Below are 21750 nucleotides of genomic sequence, written 5' to 3'. Positions count from 1 at the left end.
CCCCTGCTGGCCCCACTAACACCTCTTCCAGCAGCAACCTCAGCTTTCCCAGGAGGTCTCCTTTTCAGGTACTGACCAGACTCACACCTGCTGAGCTTCAGTGGGCTGCCAGCTATGAGTTGCAGGGTGACACAGCTGCAGGATGACGATGCTCCAAACCTGGCAGCAGGGGAAGAGTGGATATGAGAGAGGAATTCAGATGCGTCCTCACAATCCTCCAGGTGATGCTGGTCCAGGAGGGTTGTGTTCAATTTAGTTGACAAGCAGTGCAATCAGCTGTGTTTTCCAGATTCTGAGCTAGAGTTTGGGGCTCCCAACCCAGTTCTTGGGTTTCTGTTGCACATGGGGTTCATCACATGGTTGATTTCAATGGATTTCAACTATTTCCTGAGTGTCAGAACACCCTCAGTCGGTGAGTTACTTGTGATGTAGCCTTTTGGACCTCTGGAAAAGGAATAAAGAGTTCATTCTGGGAGTTTGATACAATCTTATCCTCTATTCTGTCTGCTCATTATGAATTGATCACCTGTAAGGGTGGTGGGAGTGTGTAACCGGCTGCCCAGCCATGAGGTTGAAGGTGATGCTCTGGTTTATTTCAAGAAACACATGGATGAGATCCTCCCATCATGACAGGAGGCACTTTTAAAGATGAAAGTAGGGCCTTTGTTTAAATTTTGTCTGATTGGACAAGAGTGAGGAGAGTTGTGTCTGATTGGACATGGATGAGCAGGTGTTTTGTCTGATTGGACAGGGGCGAATAGGGATGTGTCTGATTGGACAGGGGGCAAACAGGGGCTTGTCTGCTTGGGAAGGTATGAGCAAAAGTGTATCTGATTGAGCAGGTGTTAGCAGGGGTGTGTCTGATTGGACAGGGATGAGCAAGGCTATGTCTGATTGGACAGTAGTGAACAGGGGTGTTTCTGATCGGGCAGGGGTGAGCCAGGTTGTGTCTGATTGGGCAGGGGTGAGCAGGGGTGCGTCTGATTGCGCAGGTGTAAGCCAGGCTGTGTCTGATTGGACAGGAGTGAGCCAGGCTGTATCTGATTGGGCAGGGGTGAGCCAGGCTGTGTCTGATTGGACAGGAGTGAGCCAGGCTGTATCTGATTGGGCAGGGGTGAGCCAGGCTGTGTCTGATTGGACGGGGTGAGCCAGGCTGTGTCTGATTGGGCAGGGGTGAGCCAGGCTGTGTCTAATCAGGCAGGTGTGAGCTTGATTGGCACTTTCAAGTACTGTTCTAGGTTTCGCTTACTAGCCCCCCAAAAAGAATATTAGAGCCTCAGAAAGGGAACAGAGCCCAGTAACAAGAATGCCTTTCAGTCTTAGGGGACTTGATTACAAATTATACACATCTTTTTTCAATCTGTATTTGTATTGCAAACTTTCCTGTGTTCTTTTCAATGTGAGCAGCAAACGGCATCGTTTTTACCGTGTCAGCCTGTATAGCTTTGAGTTCGTGGACGACGCACGGTTGATGATGCCGCACAACGCCTAATGGACGATTATCATTTCTGAAGAATATTTTAAAAGTTAGATTTATTTCTTTCCGTAATATATTCATTGAATTTTAATACATTACTTCTGAGATGCACGCTTTACTTCGGTACTCGCTACTGTAACGCCTATTCTTAGAAAAGGTCCAAAAGTGATCAATGGTAAATAAATGCAAAGTTAGCAGGATAGAGTTGGAACTTCGTTTATAATTATTACGTAACCTCACAGCATAGGTTTAAGCTATCAGGGCTAACTGTTCTGTACGCTTTAAAACGTATCTCGTTTTTATTGAAACACCTATCGATCCTCTTCCGCCAGCCAATGCCTGTCGGGAAATGTAGTCTCACTGCCCAGCCACCAGGAAGACCAAACCGACCACATCATTTACAGAAGCCAGAGGGGGTATTTTAGTTTATATCCTCGTGGAAACGGAGTGGTTTTATTCAAGCAGGCCGACGAAGAGAGTAAACACTGTGCTTACGTATTGAGTACCTTTTACAACAGGGGCGTATTCCCGGCAGAGAGCAGCGTGGATTGAAATATCTGCGCACCCCGATCTCCCTTGCCCCCGCCCGACTGCAGTGGACTCTCCGGCCGTCATGGCGCTGGTAGGCTATGGCGTGTCGTCCGACTCCGAGTCCGGGTCAGAAAGCGACGACAAGGAGGGCTGCGGAGCGGCTGAAAGGTGAGCGGGGCAGGTGCGAGGGTTCAGGCAGGAGGGCCTGTCAGTCCTCAGCGCGCACCCTGCCGAGCGGGGTCAGGGGTGGTAAGAGCACTGCCAGTAGGTCTCTGAATTTGGGTCTGATGTCGGTGGCTCTGCCTGGGCTCTGGTCTGGATGTGTGCAGCTGTAAGAAACAGGGTGAGAACAGGCGGTATCCCCGCCTCTGGTAACGGTGAGAAAGTCGCGAGTCGGCGCAGGTTTGCAGCGCTATTGGCGTCATTCGGACCCGTTCCCCACCGGGAGCACGTGACGTGTGCCCGTGGCGTGTTTCCGTTTTTGTTCTGGGACCCTTGTGTGCAGAGTCTGCACATTCTCCACATTGTTTTTCCCCTCTGGCTTCAGTTCTGGACTGGGGTCCATCAGGGCAGAGTCTGTTCCTCAGCAGGGCGTCAGGAATACTGGCCAGCGGGCAGGGGAGCGCTGGGAGAGAAGCAGCCCTCTGGAGTGTGAAGTGGGGTTCAGCCAGGGCCCGCGGGTGTCAGCCTCTCACTGGCTGTCTTGTGTTCCAGAGAATCCAGAGCCCCCAGCGCAGGAGGAGGAGGAGAGGGGAGGGAGACAGGCCGGAATCTCCTGCTGGACTCGGGAGACGAGGACGAGAGCGAGTCGGACCCGGAGCCGGAGCCGGGACCCGGGCCGGACCCGAGTGAGGCAGCAGAGGGCCGGACCGCCACCCCGCGCAGGCTGCCGGCCCCCAGCCTGGGCCCGGGCGAGCTGGGCGGCGCCAGCAGCGTGTTCGCCAACCCGTTCCGGGCCCGCGCGGAGCAGAGCCTGAGCGTGCTGCAGCGCCACGTGCCCCTCACGCTGCAGCCGCGCCCCGCCTGCATCGGGGGGCGCCCCGTCTGCCTGGCCTACCGCAAGGACGGGCGCTGTCGCTTCGGGGGCCGCTGCAGGTTCGCCCACGACAGCGACCTGCAGGTCCCGCCCCCCGCGGCCCCCCAGCACCCCCCGCCGCCCCAGGCCTCCGGGCTCGAACCCGGGCCGGATCCCCCTGTGGAGTCGCCCGGCCGGACTGGCAGACGGAAGCCCGGGGTCAGCGACACCCTGATCCCCCCTAAACGGGCGCTGAGGGACTACGAGGCCAGCGTGGCCAAGGACAGGCCCTGGCTGCTGTAACCGAGCTCCGGCACGGCCCGGTTCTGCTCGGGGGAGAGCTGCAGGAGCACAGCCTCGGGCCCCGAGGACAGTGTGCGTCTCCGTGGGTGGACGTCTGTCTGGTGGCTCCTGTCAGTCCTGACCGCCAGGGCTTGCGCACACAGGATGGACAGCAGGATGGACTTTTTTGTGCAGCAGTGTTTTTTTGAAGCCTTCGTGAGGATTTCTTAAACTTACAACTGCAGAGCTTTTGCAAACAAGAGGCCATCGAGCCCCTGGTTGTTGGTAACAGGTTGATGCGAGGATCTCCCCCTGTTGCGTCGTGAAAGAGGCCGGGGTATTGGACTCCCTTGTGTCCCGTCTCGTGTTCTTGTCCAGCCCTCGTCCGCACGGTCCGGTTTCCAGTCGCCATTCCTGTGACCCAGCTTGCGGACATGTTTTTACTCCTCGCCCCTTGATCCCGGTGAACCTGTCTGTACTGTAGGGACACCCGTGTTTTTCAGGGGGGCTTCGGTGAGAAAGGGGACTTCCTGTCTGTGGCTTCTGGGAAGCACTCACTGGTTTCAAGCAACTCTAGCAATGTTAACATTAAAAGTCATGATTTGCCTTCTACCGCATTTGTTTTTATTTTTGTGCTTGCGCAGGCCAATTCAGATTTTTGTGTTGCTAGCAGTGTGGCCGGTCTGAACTACAGTACGTCCCACATTTCTAACCTGCGGTCCAACCCCATGTAAGCTGCTTTTGGAAAACGGTTCTTGTAGCAATTGGATGTCCGGAAATGTCGAGGTGAACAGGCCTCTTGTGCTCTGAAACTGCACAGAGACCCCTGCTGCTCCTGGGGCTCTCTCCAGCAGTTTAAACCCACCCACCAGGTTACAGAAGCAGGAAATACAGACCTGAGGCTATCCTGGACCAGGGTTGCCCCTCTCTTCTTAACATAGTGGGTCCTGGTCTTGAACCCTGGCCTGTTTAAACCCAGAGAAACGGACAACCCCCCCTTGGCCCTCACGCTGGAGGAGGCAAGAAGTGATCAGGTGGACTCCACCCAGACAGACGTCTTCAGCTGGAGTCATACCCTGGGCCCCCTGCGCCTGTGAGGCTAATAAATCTGGTTTTACAAAAATCCTGGCTTTTAAAATGGCCACATCCCTTCTCAGTAGCAGTAAAGAAAACAGCTTTAATGCTCAACCTCCTGCCCCGTACCTCATCTACCCCTAAGCCTGACCCCTAACTAGTGACTCATCTAACCTTACTTTTGACCCCTCACCCCTGACCCACACCTCGGTCAAACCCTAGCCCCTGACTCCTAACCCCTGCTTCGTCCAACTCTAATCATGACCTCTGACCCCAACGCAACCCGCTGTCTTGGCTCCAGCACAGAGGCTGCAGATTCTGTGCATTTTTTTTCTCCGGTCACTTGAAAGCTGCAGCTGTACCAGAGCTAAATGACTCTGGTAGGAAGCTCAGCGACTTTACCATGAAGACCTGGTGAAGCTCGGTTCAGATCAAGGGGTTGGTTTGGCACCCGGAAAATGTAGCTCACCAAGCGTTTTCTATGTACTGTTGACGACCCTTCCCAGAAATGAACTCTGCACCCCTGGGGTACACCCAGTGGAGTGACCAAGGAGCACTGTCCACACCCCTGGGGTACACCGTGACCAGGAAGCCCAGACCACACCCCTAGGATCCACACAGGGGTGACCAGGGAGCAATGTCCATACCCCTGGGGTACACACAGTGGAGTGACCAGGCAGCTTGGCCCACCCCCCTGGGGTACACAGTGAACAGGAAGCCCAGACCCCGCCCCTGGGGTACACACTGTGGACAGGAAGCCCTGGCCCCTCTCTTTCTCTCTCTCTCTCGCACACAAAATAAAATACAGAGACCTTCTGAAGCAGCAGTTTCTATTAAAAGGAAAAGGATTTGCCTCTGTTACACAGTAGTTTAATCAACTATCTGGATAATAAACATGAGTGGAGTAATGTTCTGGGGTCTCGGGGAGGAACTGAGCCAATTTAAATCAAATAAAAGCAATTATGTACAGACCAGCACACAGCCTGACCCCTCTGTGTACTGGGCTACAGGACACCAGCTCTCCAGCCCAGGCAATCGATTCGGGTCCTCTTCACAGCAGGAGCAAACAGAAAAAGAAAGTTTAAAAAACCTTAAACCACATTCTTCCAGGGTCATTTGAGGAGAGAAGAACTAAAATACAATACAGGCCAAAAGTCCTTATGCTGTAAATGTAGAAAAACAACAGGTTAATAAGAGATTTCCTAACTGGATCTACTGCAGGGGGCTGGGATAGATAGTGTCCTCCCAGCCACTGTGGGGGGGGGGATCAGGGTGGATAGAGTGTCCTTCCAGACACCGCAGGGGGGGATACTGGGGTGGACAGAGTGTCCTCCCAGACACTGTAGGGGGGATCATGGTGGACAGTGTCCTTCCAGAACCTGCAGGCTGTATTCCCTGAGCCTGAACAGGCTGGAAGAGACTGAAATCAGCTCCTGCACCAGGAGGCCCAGCTGCCCTTCTTACTCAAACAGCCCAGAAGACACAGAGGCAGAGGATGAGCTTCAGATGAAAGAAAAGGCCAGACATTCAATTTCAAAATAAAAGTGAGTTCTCTAGAACTCTAATTGAACCAACAATTTTAAGTACCGTCTCAAAAACCTTCAAACTGCGATTAGATCGCAATGGGGGGGCACACTTTTGGCCTGCAGTGTACAAATACAGCACTCCGGCCTCCCTGGTCAGTGTGTGTGTGTGTGTGTGTGAGGGGGGACCCTCATTGGACAGGGTATCCCCTCCCCCCAGCACAAAGCCCCCTCTCCAACATGCCCTGTCCACCCCAGATCATGGAGCAGGAACGCCTTCATGGGACTCCGGTGTTGTTGGGTTCATGGAAGTTGTCCGCAGAGTCGCTCAGCCTAGTGAGGGGCAGGAAGGAGAGTCCGGCGAAGCTGCTCTGAACACAGCTGTACACACACACACAAGCCCTGCGCCCGGGGAGTCCACACAAACAGCTGCTGTGCAGGTCCTGAAGTCACGGCAAGGACAAATATATACACGGCATCCCATCATCCTCTTCAGGGCAAAGGGAGAAGGGGCGGGGCCATGAGTTGGCCAATTGTCTCTCTCGCCAAAGACCTGTCCCACCCCTGCCCCGCCCCCTCTACTGCAGTAGGGTGTGTGGCTCTGAGCTGTCGATCAGGACCTCGGCTACCGTCTCGGAGCTGATGACCAGGCCCAGAGAGTCACGGTGCGGCTCCGGGCACGCGCCCCGGTCCAGGGCATCGGGGGCGCCGGTGGGAGGAGGCTGGGGGGCCAGCAGCACCCCTCCCAGGCCCACCAGGCCGGCCTCCCCGCTCACACCCTGCTCGGTGGGCTGGGGGGGCGCGGCCGCGATGGCAGTGGGGGAGGCCGTGTCCAGGATGTCGGAGCTGGTGATGAGTGCGCCGGCGTTGGCGGCCAGGGCCTCCGCGATCAGCACCTCGGGGTGGCTCTTGGCCTTGTGGGCGACCACACTGTCCTTCTTCTCAAACTTCTTGCCACAGATGTTGCAGGAGAACTGATAGAAGGTGTCAGCATCGTGCTTCTTCATGTGCCAGTTTAGAGAGGCCTTCTGCCGACAGGTGAAGCCACAGATCTCACACCTGAGAAAGAGAGACAGGTACTAAAGTACATTAACACTGCACTGAGAGAGAGGGGTTCATACAGTACAGACACACTGACTGGACACTCCAGGACATTAACACTGCACTGAGAGAGAGGGGTTAATACAGTACAGACACACTGACTGGACACTCTAGTACATTAACACTGCACTGGGAGAGAGGGGTTATAGACGCACTGGACACTACAGTACAGCTCTACTGCACTAGAAGACACTGCTCTCAGAGACTCACTGCAGGGGTTTCTCTCCAGTGTGGATCATGCGATGAACTGCCAAGTTGTGGGAGCTCTTGAAGGCTCGGGCACAGTACTCACAGATATAGTCCCTCTGGTCTGAGAGAGAGAGAAAAATTCACTTTAACTGCACGGCTAGTGTTCACAAAGATCAACATTATCGGCATTATGACTATCAAAACAATCAGCATTACTAGATATTGAACAACATTTCTAGTCTCAGTATAATTAGTGCGATCAGTGTCACTCTAATCTGTCACACTCAGTACATCCACAAGTCTGCTGACCTGCGTGGGTCTGCAGTCTGAGGGTAACCCATGCCCTTGTAGCCTGAGGGGGGTACCTGTGTGGTGCTTGGCGTGGCGGAGAAGCTGTTTCTGCAGTCTGAAGAGCCGGCCACAGGAGGGGTGAGGACAGACGTACTTCTTCTTCAACAGGTGCTGGTACTTGATGTGGTGCTGAAAGAAAGAATCCACACTGCAGACCCACTCCCAGCTGGACAGAGGGCAGGGAGACGGTACTGACCGCATCACTAACCCTACTGCAGACACATTCTCAGCTGGACAGAGGGCAGGAAGAAAGCAGTCTGACTATACCACTAACCTTACTGCAGATACACTCCCAGCTAGACAGAGGGCAGAGAGACAGCACTCTGATTGTCCCACTAACCCTAACCCTACTGCAGACACACTCTCAGCTGGACAGAGGGCAGGGAGACAGCACCCTGACCAGACTACTAACCCTAACCCTACTGCAGACATGCTCTCAGCTGGACAGAGGGCAGGGAGACAGCACTCTGACTGTACCACTAACCCTAACCCTACTGCAGACACCCCCCCAGCTGGACAGAGAGCAGGGAGACAGCACTTACTGTACCACTAACCCTAAACCCACTGCAGATACACTCTCAGCTGTACAGAGGGTATGGAGACAACACATTGACTCGGACTGTACCACTAACCTGCAGGTAGCGGGGGTGTGCCAGGACTGTTCCACAGCCTTCCATCTCACAGCGCACATACTGGATAGGGGGCTTCTTCCTGCAGTGGTTAGAACACATGGCCACCGTTACTGCTGTCATAATTACATTGAACTGGGATGCAGAGGGAAAGGAACAGAGAGTTTACAGTTCCTCGTAGGAGACATTAGCCTGTGCAAGTTACATACAGGTTATCATATATGTGCATAATCCTAAGTAAATATGCATTTAAGAAGAGTCACAGACGAGAGAAGTCATTCAGACCATCTGGCTTTGTTGATATTTAGACATTAATTGATTCCAGGATCTTGTCCAGCTATCACTTGAATGAATCCAGGGAACCAGCTTCAACAGCATTTCTGGACAGCTTGTTGCACACTCCCACAACTCTAGCGCCTTCTGTTCTCGGCTTTAACTACACTTCTACGTAGTTTTCAATTATTTCTGAACAAGTCTGCTGGGCTGACTGCTGATGAGGATTTTGAATATCCGTATCAGGTTTAACTGTTGCATACTAAAAGATCCTTCAGCCTGTCAGTATAGGAAACGCCCTTAAGACTAAAGAGACTCATTTCCTTCAGTCTCTAAGTGTGGAACATTACCTGAAGACTAAAGCTGCTGGAAGAAGTGTTAGTGGAAACAGTACAGGGTGCTCATCCACCAGTCTGTGTGGGTCCTGATGCCCCAGTATAGTGATGGAGACACTATAATGTAAAAAAGGCTCTATCCTTTGGATGAGAAGTTAAACCGAAGTCCCCATTACCTCTAAAACACTTTGAGTGGAGTGTCCAGAAAAGCACTATATAAGTGTAAGGAATTGTCGTTATTATTAAAGTTTCTGCACTAAGAGAGATTGATACAGACACACCCCATCTTGATCAAATATCTTCCTACAGTGTTAAAGCAGCAGTGTGTTAGGGCTGAGAGCGTACGAGCGTATTGAGCGACCATCTCACGACTCCATCAGCTTGCTGAGATCAAGCCAGTGAAGCCCTAACCCTGACGCTCACTCAAACGCTAACCCTCAACCCTGACCCTTGAACCTGGAGCAGAGAGGCAAGATCTTTACCGTCTCTTGGGGAGTCGTGGGCTCTTATCATCCTTCCGACGTCTGCCCCTCCTAAAGACAGACAGGCAGAGAGTGTCAGTCAGGCCCAGAGAGAGAGACAGGCAGGCAGGCAGAGAGCTCAGAGAAACATTTACCACTTCACACTGGAACACACCCCTCAGAATGACAACCAGTTCATCTGGGTATTTCAGCCTGGCGGTACAGGCACCGAAGGAGAAGGCACACAAGGCTTTCTATTCCATTCAAAGGAGGCTCTAAAACAGCGACCTGGCTGTGACCAGGTCAAACATTAAACTGGCTGCAAGCGTTTGAATGGGTAATCCAACCCATTGCCCTAAATGGCAGTGAAGTGTGGGGTCCCCTCACTCTCCAGATTGACACTAAATGGGACAAACACCCCATAGAAACTCGACACATGGAGTTCTGAAAAAACATCTTCCACGTGCAGAGAAAAAAAAACAAGTGCAGGGTCGAATTAGGCCATTACCCATTACTAATCATCACACAGAAGAGAGCAATAAAATATTTGGTTACACCTGAACTCCTACCACCACAAGGCCCTGCTGAGCCAAGAGAAGAGCCCTCTCAGCCAGCTCACTAAAACCAACCAACTTCAGCAAAGCTAAACAATACCAATCAAATATTTTTTGTTTGCGTTTTGCAATACGGTGATTTATTCTTTATGCATTAATGATCTGTCATTCAGTTAGGAGATAGAGAATCAGCCCTAGAGGTTATTTTATTTTTTCCTTAATAAAATGTGCTTACGGCTATGTGAATTTGACAGCTAACAGAGAGAGTGAAAGAGTCAGTCAGGCCCATGGAGAGCGACAGACATGCAAGCTGACTGGCGGATTCGATTATATACAGAACGACCAAGTCATGCTGACACACAGGAACACACACTCAGTCAGACAACTCTCTCCCCTTCCCTCTCCCTCACTTCCTGGGCGGCTCGCTCTCCTCTCCAAATTCGTTCTCCTGTTTGACGTCGACCTCCTCTGTCTTGATCTCTGCTGATTTCTTCTCCTCCTTTGGTTTGGGGGGACGCCGGCGAGGCTTCGGAGGGTCCCTAGAAGCAATCAAATGAGATTAATACTGGCTGTCTGGACACTCCAGTACATGAACACTACACTGAGAGAGAGGGGTTAATACAGTACAGACACACTGACTGGACACTCCAGTACATTAACACTGCACTGAGAGAGAGGGGTTAATACAGTCCAGACACACTGACTGGACACTCCAGTACATTAACACTGCACTGAGAGAGAGGGGTTAATACAGTCCAGACACACTGACTGGACACTCCAGTACATTAACACTGCACTGAGAGAGAGGGGTTAATACAGTACAGACACACTGACTGGACACTCCAGTACATTAACACTGCACTGAGAGAGAGGGGTTAATACAGTACAGACACACTGACTGGACACTACAGGACATTAACACTGCACTCAGAGAGAGATTTTTAGTTCTGCTTCTTCAGTACCTCTCTGTTTCAGGTTTGTAGTTCTGGTCTTTGGGGTCATCTCTGAAAGGGGGGTCTTCCTCACTGATCATAATGTCTTCATCTTCCTCACTGCAGCAGAGAGCAGAGACAGCAGATTTACAGCACATCAGAAGCAGGCTGTCCCTATTACACACTTGACCATGCAGAGACAGGTCAGCACTCACCTCACCCCAGCCTGGGACAGCAGTTCCTCTGCAGCACCTGCACAGACAAAGAGAGGAAAGAGTTAAACGCAACCCGCCCCAGCACACTGGAGAACATGCAGATGGGCTTCTCTACACTAAGGGTGCTAGGAGCGTGGAACAAGCTGCCCAGCCATGTTCTTGAAGCCCAGACACCCGAGCCGCGAGTGACAGGGCTCTTCCTGTCTTTGTCTGATCTGATGTTCACCGACAGGAAACCGGTAGACGTCAGAGCCAGCCTTAGGTGATAACAGTAACCTAGACACATGTGCGGAACGGAGTCCACCTTAAGGCCTGGAGCCCTTGAACAAGACCCACAACCCCGGGAACCGCACTGAGCTCAGGACACAGGCAGACAACACAGCGAGCACGTCTTCATCACGAAGACTACGGTGAGACCAAGGACAAACCATGGGATCAAGAGCTCGTCGGATCGGGACAGCTGCCTGGAAACCCTCTCACCCAAACCCAAACCCACGGATCCTCCCGTGAACTTGTCCAGCAGCAGTGCCGATCCATCAAGACCCTCTGTCTGACAGAAGCCAACTGTTCTCTCGCTCCTCTCTCCCCTGTGGCCCCCCTCACCCTCACCCCCGTATCCAGACGTCTCAGGGTCAGGCTCCGCTTTGCACACCAGGGCTGCAGGGGGGCGCTGTGCTCGAGCAGGAGGGTCTCTGTGCCTGGCGGGAGCGCGAGGGCGCCGGGTTCGAGTGGGCCTGGAGACAGGGGCTGGCTCGCCTGCTGCCAGACAGGACAGAGAGAGAGAGACAGGGGTTCGAACAGACAGGCTGTCTGACTGCTCAGGTGAGCAGAGAGAGAGACAGGGGTTCGAACAGACAGGCTGTCTGACTGCTCAGGTGAGCAGAGAGAGAGACAGGGGTTCGAACAGACAGGCAGTCTCACTGCACAGGTGAGCAGAGAGAGAGAGACAGGGGTTCAAACAGACAGGCAGTCTCACTGCACAGGTGAGCAGAGAGAGAGACAGGGGTTCGAACAGACAGGCAGTCTCACGGCACAGGCGAGCAGAGAGAGAGAGACAGGGGTTCGAACAGACGGGCAGTCTCACTGCACAGGTGAGCAGAGAGAGAGACAGGGGTTCGAACAGACAGGCATTCTCACTGCACAGGTGAGCAGAGAGAGAGACACAGGGGTTCGAACAGACAGGCAGTCTCACTGCACAGGTGAGCAGAGAGAGAGACACAGGGGTTCGAACAGACAGGCAGTCTCACTGCACAGGTGAGCAGAGAGAGAGACACAGGGGTTCGAACAGACAGGCAGGCTCACTGCACAGGTGACCAGGGAGAGAGACACAGGGGTTCGAACAGACAGGCAGGCTCACTGCACAGGTGAGCAGAGAGAGAGACACAGGGGTTCGAACAGACAGGCAGGCTCACTGCACAGGTGAGCAGAGAGAGAGACACAGGGGTTCGAACAGACAGGCAGTCTCACTGCACAGGTGAGCAGAGAGAGAGACACAGGGGTTCGAACAGACAGGCAGTCTCACTGCACAGGTGAGCAGAGAGAGAGACACAGGGGTTCGAACAGACAGGCAGGCTCACTGCACAGGTGACCAGGGAGAGAGACAGGCGTTCGAACAGACAGGCAGTCTGACTGCACACGTGAGCAGAGAGAGAGACGGGTTCAAACAGACAGACACACAGAAAGAAACTGTAACTCAGCTGTCTGTGCTCACTTTACCTTTATCTGAAGAGTCCCTCTTGTTATCAGCCCTGTGAAGACAGGAGAGAGAGAAAGGCTCCTGAGCACAGACAGAATGATCACGATCACACTGCACTAGGAAATAGAGATAGAGGGATAGTTTATGAAGGAAAGAACTTACATTAAAATATTAAATACATATTGAATATAGAGTTTATTATTACTGTGACTCCTACTCATACTACTGCTGTTGATATTGCTACAGCCAGGAGTATAGTTACTGCCACTATTACTCATTCTACAGTTGTTGATATTACTGCAGCCAGGACTATAGTACTGTCACTGTTACTTATACTACTGCTGTTGATATTGCTACAGCCAGAAGTATAGTTACTGCCACTATTACTCATTCTACCACTGTTGATATTACTGCAGCCAGGACTATAGTACTGTCACTGTTACTTATACTACTGCTGTTAATATTGCTACAGCCAGGAGTATAGTTACTGCCACTGTTACTCATACTACTGCTCCTGATATTACTGCAGCCAGGACTATAGTACTGCCACTGTTACTCATACTACTGCTGTTGGTATTGCTACAGCCAGGAGTATAGTTACTGCCACTGTTACTCATACTACTGCTCCTGATATTACTGCAGCCAGGACTATAGTACTGCCACTGTTACTCATACTACTGCTGTTTATATGACTACAGCCAGGACTATAGTACTGTCACTGTTTCTCATACTACTGCTGTTTATATGACTACAGCCAGGAGTATAGTTACTGCCACTGTTACACATACTACTGCTGTTGATAATACTACGGCCAGGAATATAGTTACTGCCACTGTTACTCATACTACTGCTGTTGATATTGCTACAGCCAGGAGTAAAGTAACAGTAGCAGTAACTAACACCACTGTTGACATTACAATAGCTAAAACTATATCCAAAGCTATTGATATTATTATCACTAAAGCTACAGCAGAGAATGTCGTTAGTCCAACTTTATTTAACGCTATCAAGGAAAGTTTGGGAAATACTCTGAAGCCCTTTAAAGTCGCCTTGGACGTGTGACGGCGCCACGATGACATTAATAACAACATTAACAGGACCTGGGGCGGGGGGAGGAGGTAGGGCTGTTTGTGTCTTTAACGCCACAGCAGGGAAACCCCGGCTCGCCTCCAGAGGACAACCCAGCGCGGAGACGGCAGAGTTAGAGGAGGCGGCCCGGATCAGTCCGCCAGCAGTCCCTCTGCCATCGCGAAGGGGGAAAAGCGCCCTGACGCCGGACACCATGGCGATCGCCGTGACCTCCGCCGAGTCTGTCAGCGGGCCGGCGCTGCGCATGTGTCCTGACACTCACCCCACGGCCAGGCCGCCGTCATCCGGCCGCTCTTCTGCGCTCTCCGCCCGGGCCCCGGCGTTCCTGCGACGGCGAGGGTACTCCGCTTTCCTCCGCCGGGCAGGTCCGTCCCCGGCCGCCGCCTGGGCCTGACCCGAGGCGCTCCGCCTCTCCCCGGCGGCCGCGACGCCCCGGCTGGTTCTCTCCCGCAGCACTCGCCCTGACCCCGGCTCGTCCCCCGCCGCCAAGGCCGCGGCGGCGTGGGAGCGGCTGGCGCCCCGCACTCGGAGCACTCTCCCCTGGGCCGGCGCCGGGCTGGGCTCCCCGGCGGCGGGGAGCGGGGCCTGCGGCTCGGCAGGCTGGGCCTCCCCGGCCCCGCTGTCCGCAGCCCGGCTGGGCTCCGGGTCCATGCCCGTGCCTGCCCGGAGCGGGCCGCTGCGCTGGCGGACGGCACCGAGGTGACGGGGGGCTGCGGTCCGGTCGGGCTCCCGGAGGGGCTCGGAGAGCGGGTGTGGGATCGCAGCCCGCTCCAGCGACGCGAGTTTTAATTTTCCTCGTATTTTTTTGCTAATTTACTGATCGGCTATTTATTTAAAGACCCAGATACCAATTTCTGGAGCCTTAAAGCGGTAGAGACCTGAAAACCCCGCTCGCCGTTGAGCCGAGCCGGGCCGAGCCGCTTTGTGTCGCTTCTCCTTTAAGAGAAGAATAGAGCGGACACGGCCCCCCTGCTGCAAGCTGGGCTCCCCCCACCCCTCCCCTCGGCGCGCTATCCGCCGCTCGGCCCACAGGGGGTTGTAGTTTCCAATGCGTCGGCCGTGCCGTGCTTCCTTTGGCGAGAGCTCGTGTCAGAAAACTACAACTTCCAGGAAACCTGCCAGGCGTCATAAACGTCGAGGCGAAAGGCCGGATGGGAAATAAAGTTCTGATTATAAAAAACGCCGAATGTTGCAGTTGAGCCTTGAATCGCATTTGAACGTTCAACTTTATTTGAACACAAAGCATTAGAGGAGATGAAATGTCAGAAACAGTTCCTACTGTTGGTGCTATGAAAATATTCACAAAAACACTGTCCAATATTATTGACACCTAGTTGAAAAACTAGAGTAAGCACGTTATGTATAAAAGCCTTTATAAAATCCTTACTGGCGCTATAATCGGGTCTAAATGGGACATTTTATTTTTAAAAGAACTGGTTTACGTAGCTGTACCAGTTTAAAAAAAAACAGAACATAAAGGTACTTCCAACAGCGTCACACAATGAAGGAGAGTGAGCATTTGTAAGATGATTATGGGTTATTATAAATACAACTAAATAAGTCTCAAAACACCCTAAAGAGCCTTTAAATTCAGATAGTTTCCACCTGCATTCTCTGGTTTCACGCTTCACCGTTCATTCTGAAGAAGTCTCCAGAGCTGACTTTGTCAGTCTCCTTTGAATGTGGAATATTCCTGTCAGGTCTCACAGTAGTCTCCTCTGTTCAAGACTAAAGATGTTCATTTCTTTCAGCCTGTCAGTGTAGGACACTCCCTTCAGACTAAAGAGACTCAGTTCCTCCAGTCTGTCATTGTGGGACACTCCCTTAAGTGAATTGTATTTTCCATGCGAGATATGTTCTGTCTCAATATGGTTCAATCATTGCTATTTTAAGTTCAGGATAGTTCTTGCTTTTGGCCACCGGGAGGCGCAGATGCTCCAATTATATTATTCATAAGAAGAAGTTCCATCTCCCCGCAGACGCAATTGCGAATTATCCCGAGACAAATGTTCCTTAAGATTTAATCATACAATAAGGTAATGGAAGCCAGAAGCATTAATTCAGAAGATTATTGTTATTTTGTAACATTGTAAAATATTTAAACGAAAAATTGCATAATCACGTGCAATACAAAAACAGCCTGTAAACAGCTTTTTTTAATGTGTTGCTCTGTTGAAGACTTTTACTTTGTCTTACTTCACAGTTAGGTATGCACTCTGTGATAACACACAACTTAGCTTGTAGAAATAAGGAGGTTTTTCTGCAGTACAAAACTTTACCTGAATTTCTAACCCACGAATAGCTCGCCTTTACTCGCTCATCGTACACCTGACCGCTGATTGACAGACGTCTGCCTTCTAGGCGATCGTGTGCTCCCAAGGACACCACTGTGAGAGAACAGGCAGGGTGTTCTGTGACAGAATTAAATATTTCTCAATAGCGGGCTGTTCCACGTTGTTCTCTCCTGCATTTTCCTTCGTATAAAGGGTTTCGCTAGTCGTCGACCCTGGTTCGCGCTCCCGATCTTGAAAAGAGAGGAAAGCGCACTTAAAAACAAGAACGGGAAGCTCTTCTTCAAACAAAGGGTGGCGAGGGTGTGGAACAAGCTGCCCACTCGTTATTAAAGCCGATAACCTAGATTATTTCAAGACACAGCTGAGATCGTCGGTACGGCCTGGAGCAGGCGTCGGACTCAGGAAAAGGGGTTAACCGACACATTTAACCAATACAGGGGAACTGAACTGTACACAGACAGGGACAGGCACCTACAGACACGGAAGAGACGTCTCCCAGCCTCCGTCACGCTATATACTGTACAGTCCGGTAGCCCCGCACCCAGGGGCTGTTCCCAGCCCGCCTTGCGTGACGCTACATTATGTTACTACGTAACGGGCCGGCTGGGTCGACCGGCCGCCTATCGGCTGAAATCTGTTTTGTGTTCTGTGTGCTCTTGGTCAAACGTTCTCTCCACTCTCATATTTTTTTTTTAAAACTGATTAAACGTAAAAAGAATTTACAAATACAACCAGAGGATCAGAAACAGGTACAAGCGAAAAAAACACAAACAGAAAAAACAATTAACTGCCAGAGGTAGTGAAGTCAATTATTGTGAATAGTGTTTCAACTCCAACTTAAAAGTACTAAAAAGGGGAATATTATTAGACCATTTTGATTTATGAATGTGACATTTACCCAAAATGACTAATACATTTACTATAAAAATGCTATTTTTCCAAAGTTTCTTTTAAACAGTACAATAAAATATCAAAATCCTTAAATCTAAAAAGCACCTTTAACTGCCTGCAAAACTCTGCAAGTCCGTCCAAAACACCTTCACAGACCCTAACAGGCACCTAACAGAAAAATGCACCAAAGACCCAAAGACCTTCAGGCCGACAAAAAACACACAGATTATCCCGCTCATGCTTAAATTTAGAGAGCACTCATTTAACTGGCTAAAACGTATGAACAAATTTAAACGATATCTCTTTAACTTTATTTGTAATATAATATCTATCAGGAGTTGTCCAAACTAATTTCCAATTTATAGTTTCAAACATTGCATTCCAAAAGGATAAACAAGGAGGGATAAGATGGGGTTTACAAAGATTCCTTATATGAGTATTGTTACATTTCTTATCCTTTATTTCCACACCATCCAAGAATAAATCAGTTGTAAGACCAGAAAGGAAGTCAGTCCTAAGAGCGCTTTGATTTACTTTTAACAAGTTCACTACACACCTCTCAGATTTTAACTGGCTTTGTGCCAAGGCACGCCATCATCAGAGGAAACAGGAAATCGGGATTTTTGCAAACCTGGTGCTCACAGTGTCAGCGCATGCACAATCGATCCACTCATGAGCAGCGCTGGAGCAGCTTATCCGGCATTTGAAATTCAAATAACTCTATGTTTTCCTCGTGGGTGTTTTTTTTCAATCAAGCCTCTGTTCACAGTGTGATTGAACCCGCAGATAACAACGCAAGCTGAGGCGCACGCGGTCGTTCGTTCTTTTGTTCTGTCCTCAGTGTGAAACACGTCTCGACGTCCGTGCTGGCGCCTCGCGGATCTGCGTCCCACGCAACCGCGCGCTGGTGACAGAACGTCCTCCTCCCTGCAGCCTGCGACACCCACACCTGCTGGTGCTCTGGGAAGCTCTGATCAGCGTCTTATACCTGGATGATGCGACGGCAGCCATAGTGCGCCAGAACGCTGCCCACACGCCAGCTCTCAGTGGGGAGGAGAACAGAGGGATGAAGCCAGTTCATAGAGGCCATCATTGGTAAAGGCCAGGGGGAAATATGGCAAGGACACTGGGGTTAATCCCCTACTCTTTTCGAGAGACGCCCTGGGACTTTTAAAGACCACAGAGAGTCAGGACTTTGGTTTTACGTCTCATCTGAAGGACGGCGCCTTTTTACAGTTTAGTCACTATTAGTTTACTAACCTTTCTGGAATCTGGATCACTGATATAATTAAGAAGAGCAGTACCCCTGTGGTACTCACTAATTACATCAATGATTTAATTAAGAAGAGCAGTGGTCCCAGTACAGACCCCTGTTAGACTCCACTAGTTACATCATTGATATTATAAAGCTCCCAGTGTTCGCCGATGGAAAGAAATAGGCCGGAGGCTCTGCAATGGGTTGGTAGGACATTTATTAAAGACACCGAGGGCGGGGCAGGGGAGATACAGCTACACAGACACAAGAGGGCAGAGGGCGTCTCCAGCCCTCCTCCCACTATATACGGGCAGTTAGTCCCGCCCCTCAGCAGCCGTTCCCAGCCTGCCTTGCGTGCGCATGGCTACAGTGCCCCATGTGGGCGCTACAATATAATCCAAAATTGCAGTGCTCCTTGTACAGATCCTTGTTAGACTCCACTAATTACATCATTGAGAAAATTAAGAAGAGCAGTGGCCCCAGTACAGACCCCTGTGGTACCACAAGGCAATTTATGTGTTCATTCCCGATCTGTACTGTTTTCTGTCCTTTAATTAGTTCTGTACTCAAGCATACTTATGACCTGTAGTGTACTGGAACCTGTAATGTCTGTGTCCTACAATCTGAGAGTTTATTTTTTTCTGTGGAACTTTTTTTCTAACATGATCTGCATGCAGAGTTAACAAGTAGTATCTGTCGGCCAAACTGTCTTGAAGTTGAAAGCAAGATTTCTGTTGGATTAAAAGAGATGTATTCACAGCCATGCTTGTTTACGATGTGCTAAGGCTGTTTCACCTCACCAGATGTTTAGTTTAGTCTGAATCGCAGAGCATTGCGCTGTGCACACCTAGAACGTTCCTCCATTTTGTGGTGTAAATGGGAGCTTTTACAAGCTACTGTGAACATTTGACTTTTAGTGTGGTTTGAAATGCACTCATCAATGCTGATTCTTTCTAACCCTGAAATATGAAACTGGCTTTGCAGTTCCCCTCGAGGAATAGGTGGGGAGCAAGGAGCGAATGGGCATGAAGCAGAGTGAAGCAGACAAGGAGTGTTCACACTCGGGGAGAACAGCAGGAGAGGTCACGTGTTGTAGAGCTTCGGTGGGCTGGGACTTTGGGGAGAAGTGAAGCCGATCGATAAACCCCACCAGGTCACATTTTCCTGAATTGCCCTTGCATTTGTAAAGCCTCCTTGTATAAAAAATGCCTAAACTGGGGACAGTCTTAGACTGTCCTGACACCCCGAAGAAAAACTAAGAAAAACGTCAAAACCAGGGGCATCGGGCAGCCTCAGTCCCCTCACACTGCATGGATCTGTGTGCAGCTCTGTGTCCTGTTCTGTCTACGTGATGATCCCTAGACAGGGACAGTCTCCAGAGTTTTTCCAGGGTCTCCAGTCTCTCCAGTCTCTCTAGGATCTCCACAGTTTCTCCAGGATCTCCAGTCTCTTTAGGATCTCCGGAGTCTCTCCAGGATATCAATCTCTCTGGTGTTTCTAATGTCTCTAGGATCTCCAGTCTCTCTAGTGTCTTTAGCATCTCCAATCTCTATACTGTTGCTAGGATCTTCAGTCTCTCCAGGATCAACAGTCTATCTACTGCCTCTGGGATCTTCAGTCTCTCCAGGATCTCTAGTGTCTCTAGAATCACCAGGATCTCCTGTCCGGTGAGTCACTGAGGTTTGCAAAGGCTCAAACATAAGGAAAAAGAGCTTTTCTGAAAACACGAATCCCAGCATTGCCATGCTGTCCTATTGTCCCTGTGGCGGACATCCATGGGGCTGATGAAGACATCATGGCTGTTGCACCACGACAGACTCATCCTACCAGGACTCCAAATCCTGAAGAGAAGTATTGTGTCTCCCGTCAGGGCTGGAGGGAGACAGGAGAGAAGAAGAGTTAGGATGATGAGCACATTGCAGTAGTGTGTGAGAGAGTGAGGAGGCAAAGCAGGAGTGAAGAGTGTGAGAGAGTGAGCAGACAGCAGGAGTGAAGGTGTGAGAGAGTGAGGAGACAAAGCAGGAGTGAAGGTGTGAGAGAGTGAGGAGACAAAGCAGGAGTGAAAGTGTGAGAGAGTGAGCAGACAGCAGGAGTGAAGGTGTGAGAGAGTGAGGAGACAAAGCAGGAGTGAAGAGTGTGAGAGAGTGAGGAGACAGAGCAGGAGTGAAGAGTGTGAGAGAGTGAGCAGACAGAGCAGGAGTGAAGAGTGTGAGAGAGTGAGCAGACAGAGCAGGAGTGAAGGTGTGAGAGAGTGAGCAGACAACAGGAGTGAAGGTGTGAAAGAGTGAGCAGACAGCAGGAGTGAAGGTGTGAGAGAGTGAGCAGACAGAGCAGGAGTGAAGAGTGTGAGAGAGTGAGCAGACAGAGCAGGAGTGAAGAGTGTGAGAGAGTGAGGAGACAGAGCAGGAGTGAAGAGTGTGAGAGAGTGAGGAGACAGAGCAGGAGTGAAGGTGTGAGAGAGTGAGCAGACAGAGCAGGAGTGAAGGTGTGAGAGAGTGAGCAGACAGAGCAGGAGTGAAGAGTGTGAGAGAGTGAGCAGACAGAGCAGGAGTGAAGGTGTGAGAGAGTGAGCAGACAGAGCAGGAGTGAAGAGTGTGAGAGAGTGAGGAGACAGAGCAGGAGTGAAGAGTGTGAGAGAGTGAGGAGACAGAGCAGGGGTGAAGAGTGTGAGAGAGTGAGCAGACAGAGCAGGAGTGAAGAGTGTGAGAGAGTGAGCAGACAGAGCAGGAGTGAAGGTGTGAGAGAGTGAGCAGACAGAGCAGGAGTGAAGGTGTGAGAGAGTGAGCAGACAGCAGGAGTGAAGGTGTGAGAGAGTGAGGAGACAGAGCAGGAGTGAAGGTGTGAGAGAGTGAGCAGACAGCAGGAGTGAAGGTGTGAGAGAGTGAGGAGACAGAGCAGGAGTGAAGGTGTGTGTGAGGAGACAGAGCAGGAGTGAAGGTGTGAGTGAGTGAAGAGACAGAGCAGGAGTGAAGGGTATGTGTGCATTTCTTCTAAGACGTACAGACAGAATCAGTCTGAAAGTCTGACGTACCTGGACGTCGACGTACCTGCCCTCAGCAGGTGCTCTTGAGAAAACTTGAGACAGCTGGTGAATTAGCCCAGTCTTCCAGCACTGTAGGGGGCAGCAGAGAGAGTTATACATGGACATAGTGCACGACACAGCAGGAGTGAAGGTAAAGGTGTGTACAGTACAGGGAAACAGTGTACTGTATCTTGTTACTATGTTACAGTGAGAGTCCTCCCCTGTACATGATGTACACTGAGTGTCACAGCTTGCTTACTGACCAGTGTAGCGATGACTGGGAGGAGCAGTAGGGACAGGATTCCCAGCGCGATCACTGAAACAGCCCAGTCAGGAAATGTCCCAGACTCTGTTTTACTGGAATGACCTGCAGGGAAGGAAGATGATTGGTAACTGGAGGGAAGCTGACTGTGACTGATGAATATTGCAGTTCATTGTTTCAAATTTGTGTGTGTTTAGTAAGACATGATTTCTGCTGGGCAGTGTCATCACAGATTCTAAATCTCTGGAGGGATGACTGAACATTTAAGAACAGGTGGCAGTTCCTTACACAAAGGGTGG

General features: G+C 50.9%; 3 protein-coding genes and 1 long non-coding RNA gene across 5 annotated transcripts in view; 2 read left to right on the top strand and 2 right to left on the bottom strand.

The window, feature by feature from the left end:
• Positions 1-1828: 1828 nt before the first annotated feature.
• Positions 1829-3917, top strand: LOC148656776 (uncharacterized). The gene is made up of 2 exons (XM_088642615.1): positions 1829-2176; positions 2723-3917. Exons 1-2 carry the CDS (start codon positions 2091-2093, stop codon positions 3324-3326), a joined length of 690 nt encoding a protein of 229 aa, XP_088498741.1. The 5' UTR covers positions 1829-2090; the 3' UTR covers positions 3327-3917.
• A 1275-nt stretch (positions 3918-5192) lies between these two features.
• Positions 5193-14378, bottom strand: LOC148656775 (E3 ubiquitin-protein ligase ZFP91-like). Of its 2 annotated transcripts, XR_015940814.1 has the most exons (12): positions 13990-14378; positions 12659-12690; positions 11546-11701; positions 10943-10979; positions 10758-10847; positions 10206-10334; positions 9263-9313; positions 8176-8254; positions 7558-7672; positions 7214-7313; positions 5677-6961; positions 5193-5631 (listed from the first exon to the last, which is right to left on the bottom strand). XR_015940814.1 is itself a non-coding variant. In XM_088642613.1 (11 exons), exons 1-11 carry the CDS (start codon positions 14376-14378, stop codon positions 6481-6483), a joined length of 1659 nt encoding a protein of 552 aa, XP_088498739.1. In that variant the 3' UTR covers positions 5193-6480. The 2 variants fall into 2 exon arrangements, 1 of the variants encoding a protein (XP_088498739.1); XM_088642613.1 differs by having other exon boundaries at positions 5193-6961.
• LOC148656771 (uncharacterized) overlaps positions 13238-21750 on the top strand; it is a 25113-nt gene continuing 16600 nt past the window's right edge. The window contains exons 1-2 of the long non-coding RNA XR_015940819.1: positions 13238-13347; positions 13462-19834. This is a non-coding gene — a long non-coding RNA (uncharacterized LOC148656771). The remainder of the gene's footprint in view (positions 13348-13461; positions 19835-21750) is intronic.
• Positions 19828-21750, bottom strand: part of LOC148656774 (uncharacterized) — a 3179-nt gene continuing 1256 nt past the window's right edge. The window contains exons 2-4 of the mRNA XM_088642614.1: positions 21453-21556; positions 21199-21279; positions 19828-20039 (exon numbers count right to left, since the gene is read on the bottom strand). Of these exons, the coding sequence (XP_088498740.1) occupies positions 20034-20039; positions 21199-21279; positions 21453-21556 (191 nt within the window). The 3' untranslated portion in view covers positions 19828-20033. The remainder of the gene's footprint in view (positions 20040-21198; positions 21280-21452; positions 21557-21750) is intronic.

Source organism: Lepisosteus platostomus, chromosome 8 (genome assembly GCF_059453375.1).
Source record: "Lepisosteus platostomus isolate fLepPlt1 chromosome 8, fLepPlt1.hap1, whole genome shotgun sequence".
NCBI lineage: Eukaryota > Metazoa > Chordata > Actinopteri > Semionotiformes > Lepisosteidae > Lepisosteus > Lepisosteus platostomus.
This window is presented reverse-complemented; position numbering and strand designations above follow the sequence as displayed.

Coding starts and splice junctions, on each gene's coding strand:
- LOC148656776 (XM_088642615.1), top strand. CDS start 2,091: ATGGCGCTGGTAGGCTATGGCGTGTCGTCCGACTCCGAGTCCGGGTCA. Junction 2,177..2,722: donor GGCTGCGGAGCGGCTGAAAG/GTGAGCGGGGCA, acceptor CTTGTGTTCCAG/AGAATCCAGAGCCCCCAGCG.
- LOC148656775 (XM_088642613.1), bottom strand. CDS start 14,378: ATGGACCCGGAGCCCAGCCGGGCTGCGGACAGCGGGGCCGGGGAGGCC. Junction 12,691..13,989: donor GACGGCGGCCTGGCCGTGGG/GTGAGTGTCAGG, acceptor CTGTCTTCACAG/GGCTGATAACAAGAGGGACT. Junction 11,702..12,658: donor GAGGGACTCTTCAGATAAAG/GTAAAGTGAGCA, acceptor CCTGTCTGGCAG/CAGGCGAGCCAGCCCCTGTC.